General features: G+C 42.2%; 1 protein-coding gene across 3 annotated transcripts in view; it reads right to left on the bottom strand.

Annotated features, from left to right (window-relative positions):
• The window catches only part of PPP2R3B (protein phosphatase 2 regulatory subunit B''beta), a 104,941-nt gene that overhangs the window by 9,714 nt on the left and 71,432 nt on the right, over positions 1-23,795 (bottom strand). For all 3 annotated transcript variants that reach the window (XM_056555839.1, XM_056555841.1, XM_056555840.1), the window contains 3 exons: positions 14,160-14,345; positions 7,304-7,407; positions 3,587-3,689 (listed from right to left, as the gene is read on the bottom strand). In XM_056555839.1, coding sequence (XP_056411814.1) covers positions 3,587-3,689; positions 7,304-7,407; positions 14,160-14,345 — 393 coding nt within the window. The remainder of the gene's footprint in view (positions 1-3,586; positions 3,690-7,303; positions 7,408-14,159; positions 14,346-23,795) is intronic.

Raw genomic sequence — 23,795 nt, 5'->3', positions numbered from 1 at the left:
AGAAATACTTCATTTTCTTGAAAAATGTCAGGGGCGCCAACATTTACGGGCATGACTTTTTTCCACTGTTTTTTTTTTTTAGTACCCACGGGAATACCGTATTTATCGGCGTATAACATGCACTTTTAAAACTTAAATTTAAGGCAAAAGGCCTGCCTGCGTGTTATATGCCGATAAATCTTCTGGTCACTGATTTAAAGCGGCTGCTTGTTAAGTATTAGCAGGACGGCCGCGGCCACATTAAATCAGTGACCAGCGGCGGCTCCTTCCCGCTCTGGTAAACTGTCACTTGTTTTCTCCTGCACTATCCACAGGTACTGGTGGATAGTGCGGGAGACTCTGATTAAAATTAGCCCTACCTTGTCCGGATCTGCCCGGCCTTTTAATCAGCGTCTCCCGCACTATCCACCAGTACCTGTGGATAGTGCGGGAGAAAACAAGTGACCGTTTTACTTTTCATTTTCCCTACCTCCCCCCTCCCTCATCATTCCCCCTTTTCCCTGATTTTTATAGTTTTGTTTATTTTCCTTACCTGGCTGCGCTTTGGCAGGTAAGGTCAGGCGGGGGTCTTGTGGGGTGAAGCAGATGAGTGACGTCCTCTGCCGGCTTCTCTGCGCGGCATTTCATTTCATTTCCTGTAGTCGCTGCCGAAAAGTGACATCTCGGATGCCGCGCAAGGAGACGGGAGAGGACGTCACTGATATGCTTCACTGACTGCAGCCCGCAAGACAGCTGTGTGGGCTGTCCGGGCATGCTGGGAGTTGTAGTTTTGCATCATCTGGAGGTCCGCAGGTTGAAGACCACTCATAGGAGGAACATGATATGGGGGGGGGGGGAGGAGATGATGAGAAAGGGGGAAATGATGAAGGGGGGGAATGATGGGGGACATGATGAGACAGGGTGGGGGGGGGGATTATGAGGTGGGGGGAGGCACTAAATGCTTAATGTCTGTATGGTGGTGTCTGTAGTGGTGGTCTATGACAGGGAAATGATGAGACATGGAGGGTGGCGATGAGAGGGGTAAATGTGGCACAGGGAATGATAAAAGGGAAGGAACGATGTGGCACTGGAGGGGACAGGACCAAACTGAGGTGCAGAAGAAAACGAAGTTGGGGGGGGATGATGTGGCATTTAGTCCAAGTAATTTATTTTACATTTTATTATTTTTACTTAAATTTCCCTGTTAAAATGGGGGTGCGTGTTATACGCCGATAAATACGGTATTCATAGCAATATTCTTTTTGTCTATGCATAGCACTGAACAGTAAAAGCAAAGCATTGAGCAGTAATATTGGTGATCTACTTGTATAGTCTGCCAGAAGCAGACCATATAAGATATTCAGAGCTAGCTGTGGAGCACCGGTCGCCATCTGGACTCATCAGACCCCCGCAATTTTGCTGCGGGTGGTCCGATAAGTCTTAACATTTACTGCAACTGCAGAGGATCTTCTGGGGGACAAATTTGAGTGACCCCCTCTTTGGCCTCCTGTTCACACTCACTATAACCCAGTGTATTGGGATTAGTGTGGGTGAACAGGCTGATAGTTTTCCTTCAAACACTAGAGAAATGCATTTATAGTATGGAATGCCAAATCTGTAAATAAAAGACAATGTCAGTAATCAAAAAAATTAAAAATAAGACACCAAAAGTTTGAATCAATCAGTAGATTTAAAATATGCAACCCTCTCAATCATGTTTCTCCCATCTTGTTTTACTGCCAAACGCTTTTCTTTCCGCTTGTTCTAGTGATCTGGCGGGGTGAGAATACTCAGATGCCGATGATTACAGATGAGTAAGGCTGCATTCACATCTAGTTTTTGCAATACGGTTCCAGTGTCAGGTTTTTTGTTTGTAAAAAAAAAAAAAAAAAAAAAAATGTATGTCTCAAAACCGGACCAAATCGTATACAACCGTATATACCTCTACGGTTTTAAACAGTATACGGTAGTGCTGGGCGGTATGGCCTAAAATGAATATCATGGTATTTTTTTTATTATCGCGGTATCACAGTATTACCACCTGTACCCCCCCCCCCCAATGCATGCGCAGTACTAGGCAAATAGCGTAGTGCTAACTCTAGGCTCCTAGCGCTGCCTACATTAGCCCTACACTATTTGCATCTCTCTCTCTCTCATATAATTATAAAGGCGGGGGTTACATTATAAATGTGCTGGCGGGGGGGGTCACACATACATATACTGCGGGGGTATATATATTTTGGTGCTGGCGGGGGTTATATCTTTATAGATGCGCTGGGGGGCTGGATATATAGCGCTATATATCTTGCCCCCCACATCGCTTTTAATATACATTGTCCATTTTAAAAATCCCCGCAGGGAGCCCTGATTGGCTCCACAGTACCGGCCATTCAGAGCTCCCCGCAGGAAATTTAAAAATGAAAGTAAAATACATCGGTGATCGCAGGGTTGCGGACCATGCCGCCCGCTCCCCTGCTTAATAACTTCTGATCGGATCGGGTGTCAGAAGTGAATCAATCCCTCAGCCCCTGTACTACTACTACCGCCATCATGGAAAAGACTCTGATCCATGATGGGGATAGTAGTACAAACACTTATGTAGTCCCCCCAGCCACCGGCAAACTCAATGTTAAAATTATGATGTCAGTTTTTTTCACGGAAGAAAAAAAATACTGCATGTGCGTTTTTTTTCTTCCATGAAAAAAAACGGACATGAGTGCAAACGCGTGCACACGGATGTAAACGGATTGTAAAAAAAATCCCATTGACATGAATGGGATTTTTTTTAAACCGTCTTTAAGCAGTTTACAATCTGCAAAAACTGAACTGAAATAGGGATAAAAAATGGGGGCAAACAGCCGTGTGAACGGACCCTTAAAGTGATTCAATACGTCACAAACTTCTCGGCTCGGCAGTTTCTGACTTTATCCTGCATAAATGAGTTCAGCTTTCAGGTGCTCCGGTGGGCTGGAGACTCTTTCCTAGGACTGTATCCACCTTTTCCAGCCCACCGGAGCACCTGAAAGCTGAACTCATTTATGCAGGATAAGTCATCAACTGCCGAGCAGAGAAGTTTGTGACGAATCGAATCACTATAAAACTTCGCTCATCTCTACCGATGATCATAACTTCTGACATTTCCTATCCTGCCCTTTGGCCATAAAGTCTTGTTTTGATCTGTGTGCAGCATATAGTAGGGGAGTTGAAACCATCACTCCAGATGTCTCTAGCTTCTTAAGAATATGTCAAACACTTCACTTTAGGAGATATTTGTTTGGTGTACTTAATATTCAGGGTGGAAATAATGTCAGTTGAGAGACCGATAATATAGTTGTAGGCAATCTAAGACTTCCATCGTTCACTCAATGCATAGTAGCTAATTGTACTTCAGCTAAGCATGAAGCATATAACACTACCCAGCATTAAGCAACCAGCATAATAACCAGGAATATCTGTGCTCCAACTCATTTATCACCATACAGAAAACATCAACTGAGCAACTGATGTTTTATTTCAGTTGTGTAGCTGTGAAAGACTACAAGCCATTAGGGATAGGTAAATTGAGCCAAAGAGCAAATATCCATAAAGATGAAATTAACATGCTTACTTGTAAGAAAGGTATTAGATCCTCCTGTTCCAAATAAAGACATCCTGGCTTGGCTAATAGCTGCACAAACTTTGCAGCATCATCGTGGCAAGTCTGCAAAACCCTGAAAATACAATGAAAAGTCAGTGTAAAGGAGTGCCCTTAAGGGTAGAACACACGTTGCAGATACGTTGCAGATACGCTGCAGATTTTCTGCAGAAAAAAAAAAAGTGCCAAAAAGGCAGAAGTGGATTGAGCTGTAAAGGAAAATGATAGCACCACCTTTGATAATTTCCCTTCCGGTTGGAATATTTTCTGCTGCAGAAAATCTACAGCATATCTGCAACATGTGCTCCTACGATAAAAGTTTTTTTTGGAATAAGACATTATGTGTGTTATCTTAAAGGAGAACTGTAGTGCAATAGAACTTATCCTTTATCCGAAGAATAGGGGATAAGTTATAGCTTGCGGGGGGGGGGGGGGGGGGGGGGTGTTAGACTGCCGGGACATGTACTAGATGCAGCACTTTAAGGCGTTCTTATCGTAACCAAAAAATATAAATATAAATAAATTATGAATTAAAACCAAATAGTAAAAAATGTTTCTTCATTTGAATTTTCTGACTTTTTATTCTATTAATTTGTACATGGTTTCAATCATCAGCTGTCTTGTCTGAGCTGCTATTAACCACATTTTGGGAAGTTATTTACAGCCACCAAATGTACCAGGAAAAACCTGTTAATTGGAAGAGAATGAGATTTCATGGCATAGTTTACTTCCCATGCTTTGTGACTTGTACAGTTATTAGGCTTCGTAACAAAGATAGGAGCAGCACATCCAAAAATCTAAAGAGGTGGGTGCACGCATGCATAGGATTGTGGTGAGAAATCCAAACAAATATTCCAGATGAATGCAGTACACGAGACGAAAAATTAGATGAGTGGTGGTTTATTCCATAGTGTATGAAAATATGTTTCAGTAGCCTACGCACTTGAAAAAAGTTAGCATGAGGCTACTGAAAGGTTTTATTTTCATACACTATGGAATACACCATTCCTCTGATTTTCCGCCTGGTGTGCTCCATTTATCCTGAAAATATAGAATTTATTTTCTACTTTTAGGTTTTTTTGGGGGCAATTTTTTGTATTAGTTTTCCATATACGGTATTTAACCCTTCAGGTCACAGGGCATACCTGTATGCCCTGCGGTTTTCCAGTCACCGCTACTCGCCGGGCAGTGATCGGAACAGGATCCTGAGGACACCCAACCCCCCTCCCCGTGTCAGCCATCACTGCGATTCACTGGTCAATTTAGACCGTCAAATCGCAGCGTTTTTGTGTCTCAGGTGACCCGATGAACCGGAAAAGGAGGGTGATCGGTGTGTATGACACCACCCTCCGTACATAGCTGGGAGGTGGCAGTAATGCCACCCCCCAGGACAGCCATGATTAGCCAGTCGCAACGACCGGACCAATCAAGACAGTGAGTGGAAAGAGGGGAGGGTTCACTGCACATTGCCCCACTCTGCCCACCGCACTTAGTTCTGCTCACCAGCTCACTGAGCCCCGTGCTGCCATCTCCCCTCCTGGGATTCAGCGGCATCTGGTGCCATTCTATGCCATCAGGCACTTTAGATTACAGGGGCAGCTTTAGATAAGGCCGGGATAATGTATAGGTGGTAAAAAAAGCTTTTTTTTTCTTTTTTTTTTGCAGTGTGCCCCCCCCATTGTAAGTGTCCGAGGGTCTACAGTACCTTCCGCTGTGTGACCCGGGCGCTAAATGAGCGCTATTGGTCTGCCTCCAGCATTTTTTTTGTTTTTTTGTGAGCCATCTTTGTGGCCAGACCCTCTTCTTGATAAAAGAGCAGCCATCCACTGAGCGAATAGTCTCTCTCACACCACAGTGCTCTCTGCTAACATCTGTGTCAGGAACTGTCAAGAGTACAAGCAAATCCCCACAGTTCCTGATATGGACAGGGGTGTCAGAGAGCACTGTGGTCAGACTGAACTGAACTCCAGAAAGAAAAACAACTTCCTGTGGAGCATACAGAAGCTGATAAGTACCGGAAAGATTAAGATTTTTAAATCAAAATAATTTACAATTTTTTTTTTACTTTCTGGCACCAGTTGATCTGAAAAAAAAAAAAATTCCACCGGAGGACCCCTTTAAAAAGGTTAAAATGGACCTTAAGGTATTCAAAAGAAAAAGCAAAGAACCTTCCTGAATTTTCAAAAGGGAACCAGTCACATGGATTTATGTAATAAACTACTCAGATTGTTATCTGTAATAAAATCAGCATCCCTTCATTTATTCTCTGTTATGCTGCATTCACGCTACGTTTTTTACATACAGGTGCCGGATCCGGCTGGGGGACGGGCAAACCGGGCGCTCCCTTACCCCAGCCGGATGAACCCGTGACTCCATTTACTTTAAATGAGCCGTATCCGGTTTTGGACCGGACCTAAAACCGTAGTATACTATGGTTTTAGGTCCGGTCAGAAAACTGCATACGGGTCAAAACTGACCTGACAGGAGTCACCGTTTGACTCCAGTCGTCTCATTAAAGTAAATGGAGTCACGGGCTGATCCGGCTGGGGGTACGGTAGCGCCCGGTTTGCCCCTCCCTAGCCGGATCCGGCACCCGTATGTAAAAAACGTGGTGTGACTGCACCCTTAGGCTATGTTCACATATGAATTTGTAGCTAATACACTTCAAAAAGGGATTCCGCTGCCCCATTCACACAGGAGAATTTCTCCTGCAGGAATTCTATTGAAGTGAATTGGCTATAAATTATACAGAATTTTCATGCAGAATTCCTTACTCTTAGCCTTACTGTAAAAATTAGTAATACTGTATAACTTATTCACCCACACACCGTATGCTAATTGGCTTCAAGTAGGCATAAGGGAAGGGATATGACCACAACTATTTACAGAGCTTTAGCTGTTTTTATGCCTCTCCATACCAGGAGGCTTCTGCATCACTCCTGTGCCAAGGTTCTGCACATGCCCATAAGCATTTTTTTTTAAGAGGAGGCTGTCTTCCTCTGAAGGGACCCATTTCTCAATTAAAGGGATACAATGGTGGAAAACATTTTTTTCTTCATCAATTGGTGCCAGAGAGTTATACAGATTTGTAAATTAATTCTATTTAAAAATTTTAATTCTTCCATCAGCTGCTGTATACTACAAAGAAAGTTGTATAGTTTTTTTTTCAGTCTGACCACAGTGCTCTCTCCTGATACCTCTGTCCATGTCAGGAACTGTCCAGAGCAGGATAGGTTTGCTATGGGTATTTGTTCCTGCTCTGGATAGTTCCTGACATGGACAGAGGTGTCAGTAGAGAGCACTGTGGTCACACTGAAAAAAAAAAAAAAAACTTTCTCTGGAGCATACCAGCTGATAAGTACTGGAAGGATTAATATTTTTAAATAGAATTTACAAATCTGTATAAGTTTCTGGCAACAGTTGATTTGAAAAAAAATAAATACATTTGTTTTCCACCGGAGTACCCCTTTAAATTGAAGCGGTGGATCAGGCATGAGGGCCACAGATCCATACATTCACTCCCATAGAGTACATCTTAAGCAGTGGCGCACATATGTGATGCTCTATCTTAATGGAAGACACAGGCTCCTAGCATATGATTTTACAGGATGGAAAAAAACCTTAAAATAGGTCATTTTCTGATGAGCAGACAATTTGTGTGTATTACATGCAAACTGAAGTCCTACTTACTTTCTCCACATAGCGACAAACTTGTGAACAGAAACATATCCGGTCCTGTCCCCACCAGCCGCACAAAAGAGTGGTGCTTTCCAGTAAAGCGGACATTCACATGCCTTAAGATATAAAAGAAATAGCGATATACACGTTGTGAAAAGTTCTTTCCTTATGAGTATTTTAGTCAGAGCCATCTAATCCTTTTTTACAATTATTCCCTTAGGCAATGTAATTAAGCTGTAATACAATTCATTCATTTTCTTGTATATTCATAAAAAAGTTGGCAATAGACATGATCTGCATCTGAAGATCACACACAGATGCAGCTATATTAGCGAGATCTGCTAACAATCCGACGCCCGTAGTGGTTGTATACACAAGATACATACTATTAAAATCAAGCAGGCCCTCGCTCTTCAGATCCCCCAAGTACACATGCACGCACAGCTTGGCAGAGCGAGCGCATGTGGTAGCTTATATCCCAAAGAATAAAAGGAGCGGGCAGTAAAACGCGCCGAATACTGAATCTATTCATTTCATGGTTGGCCATTCACACTGAAATCAGCATGTGTGGTCAGCACATATCTGAGGTTTAAGACACATTTAAGCTGGACCCGTCAATGATCTGCAGATAAATCTCATGTTTAAGGCAAGGTTGAAGCTGGCTAAACACAAGGTAGCTGTCAGACACACTATATTGGCCAATAGCTAAATATTCTTATCTTCAGAGAAAAGAGGGGATAAAATGCTGCCGACACAGAATCCTGTGTACCTGAAAACAAAAGCAGAGGAAAGCTTAAATCCAACATGAAATTAGATGGTTGGCCTGGCCAGTGGAAATTGGCGTAATTGGAGTAAAGCGCATACATTTTACCTGCCACACTTCTTTGATTTGTTAGGTCACATTTAAATACTATTTTTGCTAGAAAACAAAAAGGAAGCTGAATCCTGTATATTTATGTCCATAGGAATAGTAAGTCAACTCACAATCTGAGGGGCAGCAAGTTCTCTGTAAACCTTGAGGCTGAAACAAACATTACCAGATGGCCATATATAGCCTTGTGGAAATGACAATGTGTAATACAAGGTAATGATAGAAGACAGGCCAGAGCGAGCTCTTACATTCTATTCATCACAGCAGAGTTTGTCTTCCACACTATCCCAGGAGTATGTCCCAGTAGGGAATTCTGGCACACAGCGCTGAAATGTTAAACAGTATGCAAGAAGATACAAACAAAAAAGATTCTCCATAACTAGAGACTACGCTGAAAACACTACCACGCTGCTTAAAGCAGAGGTAAAAAAAAACATGCGATACAAAAATACCACGGAAAATTTAGAAGGCCTAAAGATATTTACACTTTAAACAGCAGGCACTGCCACTAGACTGCCCAGAGTAACCCCCTTGCTGAAAACCATTGGATCTGCCAGCAAAGTACTGCAGCCAGTAGACTGTCTGCTACCTTCATTTACTACTCTGTATAAAGGGTACGCTTACAAGTTCACTTTAATGGGTCTTCAGTCCTCCTGCAAATCCGACACTCTCAGATTTTCAAATTATCAATGTGTGAACAAATCCTAATACATAATGTGTATGTGGACCCACTTTCACTTGACAGTTTCCAGATAAAAATCCTAATATATAATAATGTATGTGTTGACCCCCTTTGACCTGACCGCTTTCAGACAAGGATCGGGCAGTAGGATTTCAACATGTCCAATCCTTCTGTTTCCAAATGAAACCAGAACATGGCTCAGCCAATCATGCATGTATATGGGCAAGAGTCAGGAGATGCAGCTGTTGGCCAAACAAGTGTTTGGTGACCGCTATCTGGTGTGTGACAACTAGAGATGAGAGAAGTTACAGTAAATTCGATTTGTCACAAACTTCTCGGCTTGGCAGTTTATGACTTATCCTGCATAAATGAGTTCAGCTTTCAGGTGCTCCGGTGGCTGGAAAAGGTGGATACAGTCCTAGGAGAGAGTCTCCAGCCACCGGAGCACCTGAAAGCTGAACTAATTTATGCAGGATAAGTCATCAACTGCTAAGCCGAGAAGTTCGTGATGAATCAAATTTACTGTAAGTTCGCTTATCTCTAGTGACCAGCTTTAAACTGTGGAGGCCAAATCTTTTTCTGATCTGTATGCAACAACTAAAATATTCCAGTTTTTACACTGATCACTAAAGAAATCACAAAAGGCTGATGCACGGAGATAAGGTTTGGGATCTGTGCAATAAGACTGTACTCTTAATTCCTAAAAATAGTACTTCGCTATAAAATTTCTCTGCCTACTGACTACTATTCAACTGCAATAAAAAGTACAAACATACACTGCTATACTGCCTACAGCGAGAATACAAGAAGAACACGTATCTCTAGCATGAGCAATGCCAGTCTTTAAACATAAAACAGCTTCTACATTGGGAGGGGTATTCTAGGGAACTTCACATTCCAAATTCCATATGACGACCTTGGAAGAGTGGTAAGGTGGAGCCGGGGCTTTGTGAGAATGATGGCGGCAGAGGAAAGAGAAAGTATTAGTTTTTTTTTTGTGTTTTTTTAGCACCTAAGCATGAACTTTTAATATATGAAAAAGGTTTCCTGGAATAATTCTTAACCCCCTCAAGGACTCGGCATTTTTCAGTTTTTTGCATTTTAGTTTTTTCCTCATTACCTTTTAAAAATCATAACCCTTTCAATTTTCCACCTAAAAATCCATATGGCGGCTTATTTTTTGCGCCACCAAATCTACTTTGTAATGACATCAGTCATTTTACCCAAAAATCTATGGTGAATTCAAATAAAAAATAGAAAAAAAGTAATTTTGTATTTTTTGGGGTGCCATCCATTTCTACTAAGTACATTTTTGTTAAAAACAACATCTTTATTCTCTAGGTCCATACGATTAAAATGATACCCTACTTTTATAGGTTTGATTTTGTCTTACTTCTGGAAAAGAATAACTACGTGCACAAAAATTAAAGGGGGGTGGGGCGGGGGACTGGGTCATTATCGGCAAGCTAAATGCCGATACCGATAATGTAAAAAATCGTGAATATCGGCCGATAATATCGGCCAAACCGATAATCGGTCGATCCCTAAAACTAAACACATGACATGTTCCCTTATCCCCTAGTAAAGTTATTCTGTTTTAATGAGTAACTACATCCAGCGAATTTCCCAATAGACAACTAATAAAGAGGGGCATTTACTAAGGGATTTAGTCATTTTTTTCTGACTATTTTTGGCGCAAAATTGTCGCAATTGCGCCTACCCTATAAATTGTGCGACTTTCCCTAGCAAGAGCTAGAAAGTCAAAAAAAAAATTCCCGCTTAATTTACGCAAGTTTTCAGTTTTTACTTGCAGTGGTCAGGAATTTATTAACTGAGACAGTCGCAGTTGCGCAATAAACTGTCGCAACGGCCATAAAAATTGACTAAATTTACTCCAGCTCCAACATGGAGCAGGAAAAGCTACTGCCGCCCGGGCTCCGACATACTTTCTCCCCGCTACCCTCACTGCGCTACCGGGACACTGCAGTCACTACAGTGATTTACATCCCCCCCACCCCCCCCTCTCACCTGCCAGCGCTACACAACTCCCATCTGTCTGCTGTTGCAAGACTACATGTCCCAGCATGCCCTTACAGTGAGGACACGCTGGGAGTTGTATTCTTGTAGCAGCGGGAGCTGAGCGGCGCGGGCGGGAGACAAGGGGGGGGGGTAGCGGGGAGGCCGTATGAGGAGCCCGGGCGGGAGACAAGGGAGGGGGGGGGGGGGGCTGTCTAGGCATGCTGGGAGTTGTAGTCTTGCAACATCTGGAGGCACCCTGGTTGGGAAACACTGTTTTAGGCCAGTGTTTCCCAGCCAGGTTGCCTCCAGATGTTGCAAAACTACAACTCCCAGCATGCCTAGACAGCCTTTGACTGTCCAGGCATGCTGGGACTTGTAGTTTTGCAACATCTGGAGGCACCTTGGTTGGGAAACACTGTTTTAGGCCAGTGTTTCCCAGCCAGGTTGCCTCCAGATGTTGCAAAACTACAACTCCCAGCATGCCTAGACAGCCTTTGACTGTCCAGGCATGCTGGGGCTTGTAGTTTTGCAACATCTGGAGGCACCCTGGTTGGGAAACACTGGCCTAAAACAGTGTTTCCCAACCAGGGTGCCTCCAGATGTTGCAAAACTACAAGTCCCAGGTTGGGAAACACTGTGCCCGGCCTCCGCCCCACCTTACTGTAAGGGCATGCTGGGAGTTGTAGTCCTGCAGCTGGGGGCAGGGGACAAGCTTGTCACTTGCCCACACATCTCCTGCACCACACAACTACAACTCCCAGCATGTCCTTACTGTAAGGGCATGCTGGCAGTTGTAGTCGTGCGGGGCGGGAGATGTGTGAGCAGGTGATAATAAATGTACTAACCCTTTTTTTGTTTTCTTCTCATTTCAGATCCGTGTATCCTGTGGACTCCTTCGGATTCAGTGGACTACTTCGATGACCAGCGTTTTTCTTTGTTTGATTTTAATAAAATGGTTAACGAGGGCTTGTGGGGGAGTGTTTTTTGTAATAAAAATGTTTTAAAACCTGTTGTTTTTTTCTTACTTTACTAGACAGGCTTAGTAGTGGAAGCTGTCTTATAGACAGAGTCCATTACTAACCTGGGCTTAGCGCTAGCCACAAAAACAGCTAGCGCTGACCCCCTATTATTACCCCGGTACCCAACGCCACAGGGGTGCCGGGAAGAGCCGGTACCAACAGGCCTGGAGCGTCAAAAATGGCGCTCCTGGGCCTAAGCAGTAACAGGCTGGCGTTATTTAGGCTGGGGAGGGCCAGTAACAATGGTCCTCGCCCACCCTGGGAACGTCAGGCTGTTACTGTTTGGTTGGTATTTGGCTGAGAATGAAAATAGGGGGGACCCTATGCGTTTTTTTTTTTTTTAAACAAATAATTAAATATATAAAAAAAACGCATAGGGTCCCCCTATTTTTATTCTCAACCAAATACCAACCAAACAGTAACAGCCTGACGTTACCAGGGTGGGCGAGGACCATTGTTACTGGCCCTCCCCAACCTAAATAACGCCAGCCTGTTACCGCCTAGGCCCAGGAGCGCCATTTTTGACGCTCCGGGCCTGTTGGTACCGGCTCTTCCCAGCACCCCTGTGGTGTTGGGTACCGGGGTAATAATTGGGGGTTAGCGCTAGCTGTTTTTGTGGCTAACGCTAAGCCCGGCTTAGTAATGGACTCTGTCTATAAGACAGCTTCCACTACTAAGCCTGTCTAGTAAAGTAAGAAAAAATAAAAAACACAACAGGTTTAAAAAAAAATTTATTACAAAAAACACTCCCCCACAAGCCCTCGTTAACCATTTTATTAACATCAAGCAAAGAAAAACGCTGGTCATCGAAGTAGTCCACCGAATCCGAAGGAGTCCACAGGATACACAGATCTGTAGAAGAAGTAACCAAAAAAAAAAAAAAAGTGTAAGTACATTTAGGGAGAAAAAAACTGTTAAAAAAATGTAATAAACACACACACACACTAAACACCGTTTACCACTTCTGAGCCATGACTACAATTTACAGTGATCCCTCAACTTACAATGGCCTCAACATACAATAGTTTCAACATACAATGGTCTTTTCTGGACCATCGTAAGTTGAAACCAGACTCAACATACAATGCTACAGACAGTCCAGATCTGTGAAACGTGTCAATGGCTGGAGGAACCAACCAATCAAAATGGGCATTCACTGGTAAAACCCCTGTATTACTGAAGTGTATGCACTGACTGGTGTCTGGTATTACATGTTCTGTACACTTTACCTGTATCAGGGTTAGCTGCTCTTTTGGACACCAGGTGAGGGCGACTCCATTACTTGTTTGGGACATTGCCTGTACTGTACAGGACCCCTGAAGAAGCTCCTGTCCTCTACATAGACCAGTGTTTCCCAAGCAGGGTGGCCCCATCTTTTGCAAAACTACAACTCCCAGCATGCCCGGACAGCCTTTGGCTGTCCAGGCATGCTGGGAGTTATAGTTTTGCAACAGCTGGAGGCTCCCTGCTTGGGAAACACTGACATAGACAGTGATTTACAGCTCCCAGCAGATCTTTATTACTTTTATATGTAAGGATTTGCTTTATCTATGTCAGTTATCTACTTATTTTTCTTTGTCACTTTTTCCTATTTTGGATGACATTTTGGTGCCTTTAGAACCAATTACCAGGTTTCCATAGAGTTATGGTCTCAACATACAATGGTTTCAACTCACAATGGTTTTCCTGGAACCGATTAATATTGTAACTTGAGGGACCACTGTAGTTATTGAATTATTTAGATGTGGTGAAAAAGCTAAAAAAAAACTCAAAAACAAAAGATCCAGAAGGAAACCAGCAGCCAAACCTATTCAGACAGCAGGAAAAAGGAACAGACTATTTTTTCTACTACATGAAGTAAATTTCCCACCTTTGCCTATGTGTGCCAAATTTATTAACGCCGTGCAACAATTTAGTAAATTTGTCGCACAGTCAAAAATGAAGTAGAAAAAAACAGGGTAAAAACCAGACTACATAGTAAAAGATTAGTAAATGCCCCTCAAAGTGTTTATAAGCTTTGTGGAGTGACATGAGGAAAGATACTAAAGCATGTAGCCATCGACACCACAGGTTCCAAGTATCATTGCCATGCCAACTGTTGAGCGACAGTTGGCTGCCTATACCCCTCAAGTATAAAGAACTCACTTTTAAAAACAAGTATAATATGGCTTTATTTCTGCATCCATATTAGGCACACTGTCAGCCTTCTCATGGGTCTAATTACCCAAACTGAAAGCATCAAAGACATTAAACAATTAAAAGTAGTAATTGAGGTACCTTAGCTACTTTGCTCATGTCTTCAAGACAAGCCCGCTCATTTGGAAGAGTAGAAAAAGTCTTCTCAATCTTTGAAATTATATTATCCACGTTAACGTTGGCTTTTGGACAACCTTTAGGAAAGTAAAATTTTGGAATGTGCTGGCTTATGGTCGGAGTTCTTGGTTCTTCCTTTTTTGGCTGTGCCTAATACGAAAGAAAAAAAATCAGTGTCAAAAATAATACTAATTCATATGAAATATACGTTTCTTTCCAATTCCTCATCATTTTCTAAGATACTTGCAGTCAGTGAAGGCCCATTCCAGACTGGACACAGTTGTATCCACTATGCATCTGTAGGGCCCTAATCATGTGGCATAAATCTGTCACAGGTAAATGTGCGTGATTTTTTCTCTTAGGTGAGGAATCCATAGCAATAATTAACATGATGTGGAATTGAAAATTAGTATCACCATTATGCAAGTATATGAGTGGGATATAAAAAACACCCCATCCTCATGTATTGAATTCATGGAGAGCAAATAAAATATCTTTAAAATTATAAACAAAAGTAAGGCTGGGTTCACATCACGTTTTATTCAATAAGGGACCGCATACGGCTGTGGGGAGCTAAAACCGGGCGCTCCCGTATCCCTGCCGTATGCAGCCCGTATGTAATGTATTTCAATGAGCCGACTGGAGTGAAGCGCTGACTCCGGTCAGCTCATTTTTGTCCCGTATGCGGTGGGAAAACCGCTTACAGAACAAAAATGTGATTTAAAGTATATAAGAAAAATGCATACAATGATTATGCTTTACTAACCTACTGGATCAGATCAACTTGTAAATCATCATTAATCACACAATAGTTGGTTCAGGTGTAGGTGAAACGACTAACACTGTACATACAGGAAAATACTTAAAGTTCTCAGTACATGACCAATTTAAGAGGTTAACCAGGACGAGAAAAACATAGCCGCCAAAAACAGTGCCACACCGGTCCTCAGTTTGGCTGTGGTATTCCATTAACTTCAATGAAACTAAGCTGCAATACCACGCACAAACTGCAGACAAGAACGTTTCTGTTTCTAGAAAGTAGCTGCTATGTTTTTTGTAATCATGGATAACCCCTTTAGCCAGAACTGTACATCCAGAGTAGCAAAATGTTGATAAGTTTACTCCAGATTGCATTTTATGAATTTCTTCTCAAAAGGAGCTCACTGTCCTTATCTAAATTCTAATAAGAGCCCACAATATACCGTACTTACAACACTTCTTCAGGCCCCTTAAACGACAGAACAAAATTGCAAACCAACAAAAAGCTAAAAGTAGGGAAGGTCAGCTTTGCCTAGCAACTAGTTATTACTTACATATCAGTGTAGATCACAAACAAATATATATCATTTTATTGGTTGTCTCTTGCATTTACACTGGTCAATTATTCTTCACATTGTTTCCTAACCAGGGGTTTCCTCAAACAAAAGTAGCCTCATGACCTGTCACTTTTTTACATGGATGGCAAAACTGATGTCAGCCTACTTAAGACGCTTGGCAAAGCTGTCAACACATCTTGGCAAGAATACAGCACTGGGCAATGATCTCAAAATGCTTTAGCTGCCTCGTCACCAAGCTCGTTTGAATGGGAGTAGGGGGTTCCCAGGTAGTGGAATTATAATATCGTATATCATAAATAAAAAAAAAAAAAAAATTATATAATATATATATATAAAATATATATATTATATATATTATATATATATATATATATATATATATATATATATATATATATATATATATATATATAAAATATATATATATATATATAAAATATATATATTATATATATATATATATATATATATATATTTATATATATATATATATATATTATATTATATATATATATTATATTATATATATATATATATATATATATATATATATATATATATATATATATATATATATATATATATATATACACACACACATAATATATATATATATATACACACATTATATATATATATATATATATATATATATATATATATATATATATATATATACATATACATACATACAATTCCTTAACAGCACTATTGCATAGTTTAAGCTGATAAAGTATGAAATTAATATTCACATCTCCTGTGTACCCACATCCCCGCTACATAAATTCACAAGCAGGGGTTTGAGCAGACAGGACATATCAATCACACAGCAATGCGCATTAATCTAACATGGTGAATCCACCAATACCATACTACAGAATAATTTAATTGATTTGCGTATCTGCCAAGTAAATGCAGATTTATACCACTTGTGATGCTAATGATAAACCACTGCGGATAATATCCTTCTGAAAATCCAGTTCACTGTCCAAATTGACCAAGGTTCATGAATCAATACTACATACGAACTCCTGGTTTGTAGATAGAGACTATTGATATCAAGTCCACAGTTCACACTACAGCGCAACCGCACCTCCAAACAAGTACCGTAACTCTCTGCCGACTTAGTACAAATCAATTCTGCTAAAATAGATAGATCCGTAGTTATAGCAGTCCACTAAATCATGCACTTAGAGATGTTGAATTCTATTAACTGTTCAAATGTCCTCACAGAGATCGTTCATTTTTTGTATTATTTTCCAGGAATGGATGAAGTGTACTGGGGGGGGGATAGGGAATTACAATTGCTATTTTAATACTGATATGCCAATTTTCCCAGAATGATGGCCCAGAGTATAGCTAAAAATTAAAAATAATGCACGCCCCAAACCCTATGCTCTGAATCATCATTCTGGGAATGTGATGTGCGTGGTCGTCCCTATTCTGTTACATTAAATATGCACCGTGCTCAGGTGGGGAGAGAGCGCTGCGCATTTGAGGCAACTGGAAACCCCCAATGCTGTTGACTCTGTCCCATGACCAATTTAAAAAAAAAAAAATAATTATATATATATATATTTAAAAATATAACATAATCGGGGGTATTGGGTAAGAGGATTTCTTTTTGGAGGGGGGGGGGGGGTTGGTTTAAAATTTGGAAGACAATGTACTCTGGACTGGTACCTTGGAGTCGAACTCTGGGGAATTAAAATTAGGGAAAAGGATTAAAAATTTAGAACTCCATGGAATTGTAATACTCTCTGAAGCAATTCTCAATGTAGAGGCCCGAATGATCGGGGCGAGAGTCGCATTGAGTGGTTGTGTCTTTCTGTATCCCCCCCTTGCGCGACACACTGCATTTTTCTGGGATCGTCCCTTCTTTCCAATGTGGGGGGACATCACCAGGAAAGTGTGGGCCCGGGACAGTCCGGGGGCCCACAGTTCCAGAGGTGCTCTGACACAATCTTTGGTGGTCACCAAAGATTAGGGCTTTTAGAACTTCCTCTTGGAACTGCAGGTATGTCCCTGTGTTGCCAGCGTACTGGGACAGTACGAAAGAGTTATACATGGCAACCTGTACCACGTAGATCGGAAATTTTATACCATACCAGTGTTTTCCGTGTTGGCATTATATGGCTTGAGGACTTGATCAGAAAGATCAACTCCCCCCATGTACTGATTGTAGTCCAGAATACAAATCGGACTTTAGGACCAGTCCCGCGGTACCTTGCACAGGGACAGGGGTGCTGCAGTTCCCATTAAATGTGGTGAGCATAAGGACATCCCTCGTCCAAAACCTGACCAGCAACAGGTTTTCATGAGTAATCGGGGTACTACTCAAGTGTTCACCCGCAACCGCTGCCCTCCTCGTCCTCCTGTTTGTTGCGGGCCGCCAGCGTTGACACTCCATACTGCACGCAGTTTCCCTATGCCCGGGCTGTAAACAAAATAAACTTTAACTCACCTTCCCCGTCGGTCCGGACCAGCTTTCTAGGGAATGGAACGTCGGACAGCCGTCAGCCCATCACCGGCCGCAGCGATGTTCCACCTTGGCCGGTGATAGGTTGAGCGCGCTGTCATGTAAGAAGCCGGCTTCTTACATGACAGTGGGCTCAGCCTATCACCGGCCGAGGCGGAACATCGCCGCGGCTGGTGATAGGTTGACTGCTCTCCGACATTCACACCCCCAGGGAGAGCGTAATGCAGACGTAGGAACATGCGTTAAAGTTTATTTTGTTTACCTTTTGCAGCCCGGGCATAGGGATACAGCGTACAGTATAGAGTGTCAGCACCGTCGGCCCGCAACAAAAAGGAGGACAAGGAGGGCAGCGCTTGCAGGTGACAGTATTTACACCGATAGGGACAGCGCAGCGCTGGGCTAATCACTAGTATGAGCACCATGGGGACTCAAACACTAGCATGGGGCACAGGGTCAGGAGCAGAGGTGGTTTGCGGTCCCGCATGGCATGGAATATACCTCCTCCGCTGAAAATGCCCTGCGGGCCATTTCCCTACTCTAGTGGGGATGGGGGGGGGGGTGGGGGGGGTATGTCTGTGGGGAAAACTTTGTGTATGTGCTGCATGTGATGTGGTGCTTGACTACCTCCCTAACCCACCCTAACAGAGAAAATATAAACTAAGGTCTGTGCCCAAAAAAAAGAACGCTGGGGCAAACCGCAGCGACCCTGTAGGGCTGGGGTCACGCAGCTAAAGGTGCTACGGACCCGTGGACACCTACAGACTGTACGCTGTCACTATGACCGGCCAATCACAGCTGTGTGGGGGGTGGCACTGCCACCTCGCAGGACAGTACGGAGGATGATTTGTGGTATATATTACACCACTGATCATCCTCCTTACCAGGGTCACATGTGACCCTAATGACCAGGAACCGCCGCAGATTGCCGGTTTGTATTTACCTGAATGATTTCAGCAGGCATCCCGATGCGGTGGGGACTGAAACTCCCACGGGAGTCCTTAAGGACTCAGGATGCAGGGTGTACGTGCTGCATCCTGAAGAGGTTAAAGGGGTACTCCAGTGGAAAACTTTTTTTTCCCCCCAAATCAAATGGTGAAAATTTGTAACTTGCTTTATTTAAAAATCTTAATCTTCCAGTACTTATCAGCTGCTGTATACTACAGAGGAAGTTCTTTTCTTTTTGATTTTTTTTCTGTCTAACCACAGTGCTCTCTGTTGACACCTCTGTCCATGTCAGGAACTTTACAGAGTAGGAGCAAATCCTTACAGCAAACCTCTATTGCTCTAGACAATTCCTTACATGGGCAGAGGTGTCAGCAGACAGCACTGTGGTCAGATTGAAAAGAAAAATACAACTTCTTCTTGAGAATAACTCAACTTCCTCTGGAGCATACAGCAGCTTATAAGTACTGGAAGGATTAAGATTATATTTTTTTATATATAATTTACAAACCTTGTGTAACTTTCTGGCACCAGTTGATTTGAAAAAAAAAAATAAATAAATAATTTTCCACTGTAGTACCCCTTCATGTACTCCAAACAAAAACAAGCTTTTCAAGCACTGAAACTGTTAGGCTATGTTTACACGGCACAATTTCTGCATGTGAACATAGCTTAAGGGTACATTCACACGGGCGGATCCACAGCGTATTTTATGCTGCGGATCCGCAGCTGAAGGTCAGCTACATGCTGCCTTTAGATGTGCCTGCTCAGAGCAGCAATACGCTGCTACGAGCAGACACACTGCGATGTGCGGGTCGCAGCATGAATGTGCAGTGTACTCTCACATCGCGGCCGCTCTTGGCCTAGCTCAGGGATGTGGAAATCCTATCACCCAACGCCCGGGACATGCAGTTCCAGGCGCCGGGCAGGTAAATTTTTTATGCGTCAGAAAGGTGCAAAACAGATGCAGGTTGTGACCTAACACCGGACCTCTAATTTAAAGACCGCGGTGCTCAGGGTGTATAGAGCGGGTTCCTGACTCGAGCCTGCTCCATACCCAGAGCCCCCAGCTTATTGCTGTAGTCACAACTAGCTATTAACCCTTTAGATCGCCGCTGTTAGCTTTGACAGCAGCAATCTAAAGGGATCTTATCACAATCCCTGGTGGGATGGATAGCCCCCCGCCCCCCGCAATGCAATCGGGGGGGGGTGATCCACTATGGAGGTAGCCGGAGGGCTAACCTCTCATCCCATGGCTCCGTGGATCTGTATTTGATCACAGATCACAAAGATCAATGGAGTTCTATGGACATTCATTGATCTGTATAAGGGATCTAACGATTCCTTCTCAAAGTCCGCTAAGGGACAAATAAAATGTATATAAAAAAATAAAAATAAATAAAATTTGAAACAAAAAAGTTTAAAACCCATACATTAACCCTACACAAGACAGCAAACTTAGAATTTCGTTTTTTCATAACAGAAAAAAAAAGTAAAAAAGTGATCAAAAAGTTCCATCAATATCAAAATGGTACCAATACAAACAGCAGATTATGGCGCAAAAAAATGAGCCCTCATACAGCCCAGTATACAGAATAGTTAAACTGTTATAGGCATTAGAAAATGGCAATTAAAAAAAAAAAAAGGTTTTGCATTTTTTTTTAATTCGTAAAACATGATGGAAACCAAACAAATCTGATATTGCTGTAATCAGGCCAACCTAAAGTATCAAATAACATGCAAGTTTGACTACAAGGTAAATGGCATTTTGGCTATTTTGGCTATTATAGGGCGAGGAGGAGAAAACGAAAGTGCAAAGACCTTATTTACATACTATTCGGGTTAAAATTATTTTGTGTACCAGGACAAGTGGATCGTTATGAGGTACAAGTAGATTGTACTCCGTTTTAGTCGGTTGGCCAAGTAGTTTTATTTAAAATTTCCACACCCCGGCCTAGCTCATGAAGCAGGGAGAGCGACCGCAATGTGTGCGAGTACACCACGCAAGCGCGGAAACTCTCCCATCGCTTCAGTGTGCCTGCTCGTAGCGGCGTGTTGCCGCTCCCAGCAGGCACATCTAAAAAGGCAGCATGTAGGATTCTTCAGCGGCGGATCTGCCAGTGGGAATGTACCCTAAAAGTGATCATTAAAGCCACAGCATTAAAAATACAAAACCAGTACAGGGAGGCACAATATCTTGCATGTCTGTACTAGTAGTGTTTTTAATATATTGTGGCTTTAACCCCTTAACGACGCAGGACGTATATTTAACTAATTTACAACCTAATGTGGGGGGAACTGTGCTGCGTACTTAATGGGGTAGTCCACTAATAAGATATATAAGTGTGCATAGGAATTTGTTCATAGTTTTTTTTTTTTTTTTTTTTTTTTTTTAACTATAGTCTGGCCCTCCAATGGTCTGAGGGACAGTGAACTGGCCCCCTGTTTAAAAAGTTTGGGGACCCCTGCTGTAGACTATACTGCTCATTAAAGAGACTATCAAGTCAATTAGCTGCTTTCTTCCAAAACCAGTGCCCCACATGTCCGCAGGTTGTGTGTGTTATTACAACTCTGCTTCATTCACTTAAAGGACATCTGTCATCAGCATCACCTGCCCTACTCTATTTGTATAGCCTTGTAGTGATCCTCCTACCCTGTCAAATCTTTCACGTAAAAACAGATTTGTGCGGGAGAAAATATGTGACAGTTTTCCTTTAAGGTAAAAAAAGGGCTGCGTCCTTAAATCAACAGGTGCCAGAAAGTTAAACAGATTTGTAAATTAGAGAGGTATTGGAAGAAGGGTGGAGCCAGCACTAAATAAAAGTATCCTTTATTTATATCAAAGTTAAAATTCCATGGCAGGCAAAAAATGCAACACAAGGACAAAATTGCAAGACAGCATAGCTTGTAGTCATCAAACGCTGACGCTTTCAGGCCATAAGGCCCTTAGTAACATAGTAACACAGTTCATAAGGTTGAAAAAAGACCAGAGTCCATCTAGTTCAACCTATAACCCTAATAAGTCCCTACTGCGTTGATCTAGAGGAAGGCAAAAAAAACCTCATACTAGAGGTAAAAATTCCTTCCCGACTCCAAATATGGCAGTCAGAATAAATCCCTGGATCAACGTTCTGTCCCTATAAATCTAGCATACATAACCAGCTATTATTCTCCAAAAATGCATCCAGACCCTTTTTGAACTCTTTCACAGAGCTCACCATGACCACCTCCTCTGGGAGAGAATTCCACAGTCTCACTGCTCTTACAGTAAAGAACCCCGTCTGTGCTGGTGTAGAAACCTTCTTTCCTCTAAACGTAGAGGATGTCCCCTTGTAAGGCTGCATTCACACCACGTTTTTGCAATACAGTTCCCGTATCAGGTTTTTGAGGAAAAACGGATTCCTCAAAACCTGACTAAACTGTATCAAAACGTGTGTACAAATTAACCCGTATACAGTTAAAAAACATTTATGGTTTGAAAAAGGACATCGGGTTGCATCCGTTTTTTTAAGAAAAAACATTAGTTTTTAACTTTTCACTCCATTTTGAATAAAGTTTTACTTGTTTGATTGAAATTCCAAGAAAAAAAACTCTGCAAAGTCAAAAACAGTATGGAACTGTATGCACATACAGTTCTGTACGGTTCCCATTGACTCCAATGTTTAACCCCTTAACGACGCAGGACGTATATTTACGTCCTGCGCCGGCTCCCGCGATATGAAGCGGGATCGCGCCGCGATCCCGCATCATATCGCGTGGGTCCCGGCGCTAATCAACGGCCGGGACCCGCGGCTAATACCACACATCGCCGATCGCGGCGATGTGCGGTATTAACCCTTTAGAAGCGGCGGTCAAAGCTGACCGCCGCTTCTAAAGTGAAAGTGAAAGTGACCCGGCTGCTCAGTCGGGCTGTTCGGGACCGCCGCGGTGAAATCGCGGCGTCCCGAACAGCTGATCGGACACCGGGAGGGCTCTTACCTGCCTCCCCGGTGTCCGATCGACGAATGACTGCTCCGTGCCTGAGATCCAGGCAGGAGCAGTCAAGCGCCGATAATGCTGATCACAGGCGTGTTAATGCACGCCAGTGATCAGCATTAGAGATCAGTGTGTGCAGTGTTATAGGTCCCTATGGGACCTATAACACTGCAAAAAAAATGTTAAAAAAAAGTGTTAATAAAGGTCATTTAACCCCTTCCCTAATAAAAGTTTGAATCACCCCCCTTTTCCCATAAAAAAAATAAAACAGTGTAAAAAAAATAAAAAATAAACATATGTGGTATCGCCGCGTGCGTAAATGTCCGAACTATAAAAATATATCATTAATTAAGCCGTACGGTCAATGGCGTACGCGCAAAAAAATTCCAAAGTCCAAAAAAGCGTATTTTGGTCACTTTTTATATAATTAAAAAATGAATAAAAAGTGATCAAAAAGTCCGATCAAAACAAAAATCATACCGATAAAAACTTCAGATCACGGCGCAAAAAATGAGTCCTCATACCACCCCATACATGGAAAAATAAAAAAGTTATAGGGGTCAGAAGATGACATTTTTAAACGTATAAATTTTCCTGCATGTAGTTATGATTTTTTCCAGAAGTGCGACAAAATCAAACCTATATAAGTAGGGTATCATTTTAACCGTATGGACCTACAGAATAATGATAAGGTGTAATTTTTACCGAAATATGCACTGCGTAGAAACGAAAGCCCCCAAAAGTTACAAAATGGCGTTTTTTTTTCGATTTTGTCGCACAATGATTTTTTTTTCCGTTTCGCCGTGCATTTTTGGGTAAAATGACTAATGTCACTGCAAAGTAGAATTGGCGACGCAAAAAATAAGC

This window comes from Hyla sarda, chromosome 2, assembly GCF_029499605.1.
Source record: "Hyla sarda isolate aHylSar1 chromosome 2, aHylSar1.hap1, whole genome shotgun sequence".
NCBI classification, from domain to species: domain Eukaryota; kingdom Metazoa; phylum Chordata; class Amphibia; order Anura; family Hylidae; genus Hyla; species Hyla sarda.
The sequence above is the reverse complement of the archived record's forward strand: the minus strand, read 5'-3'. Positions and strand labels throughout refer to the sequence as shown.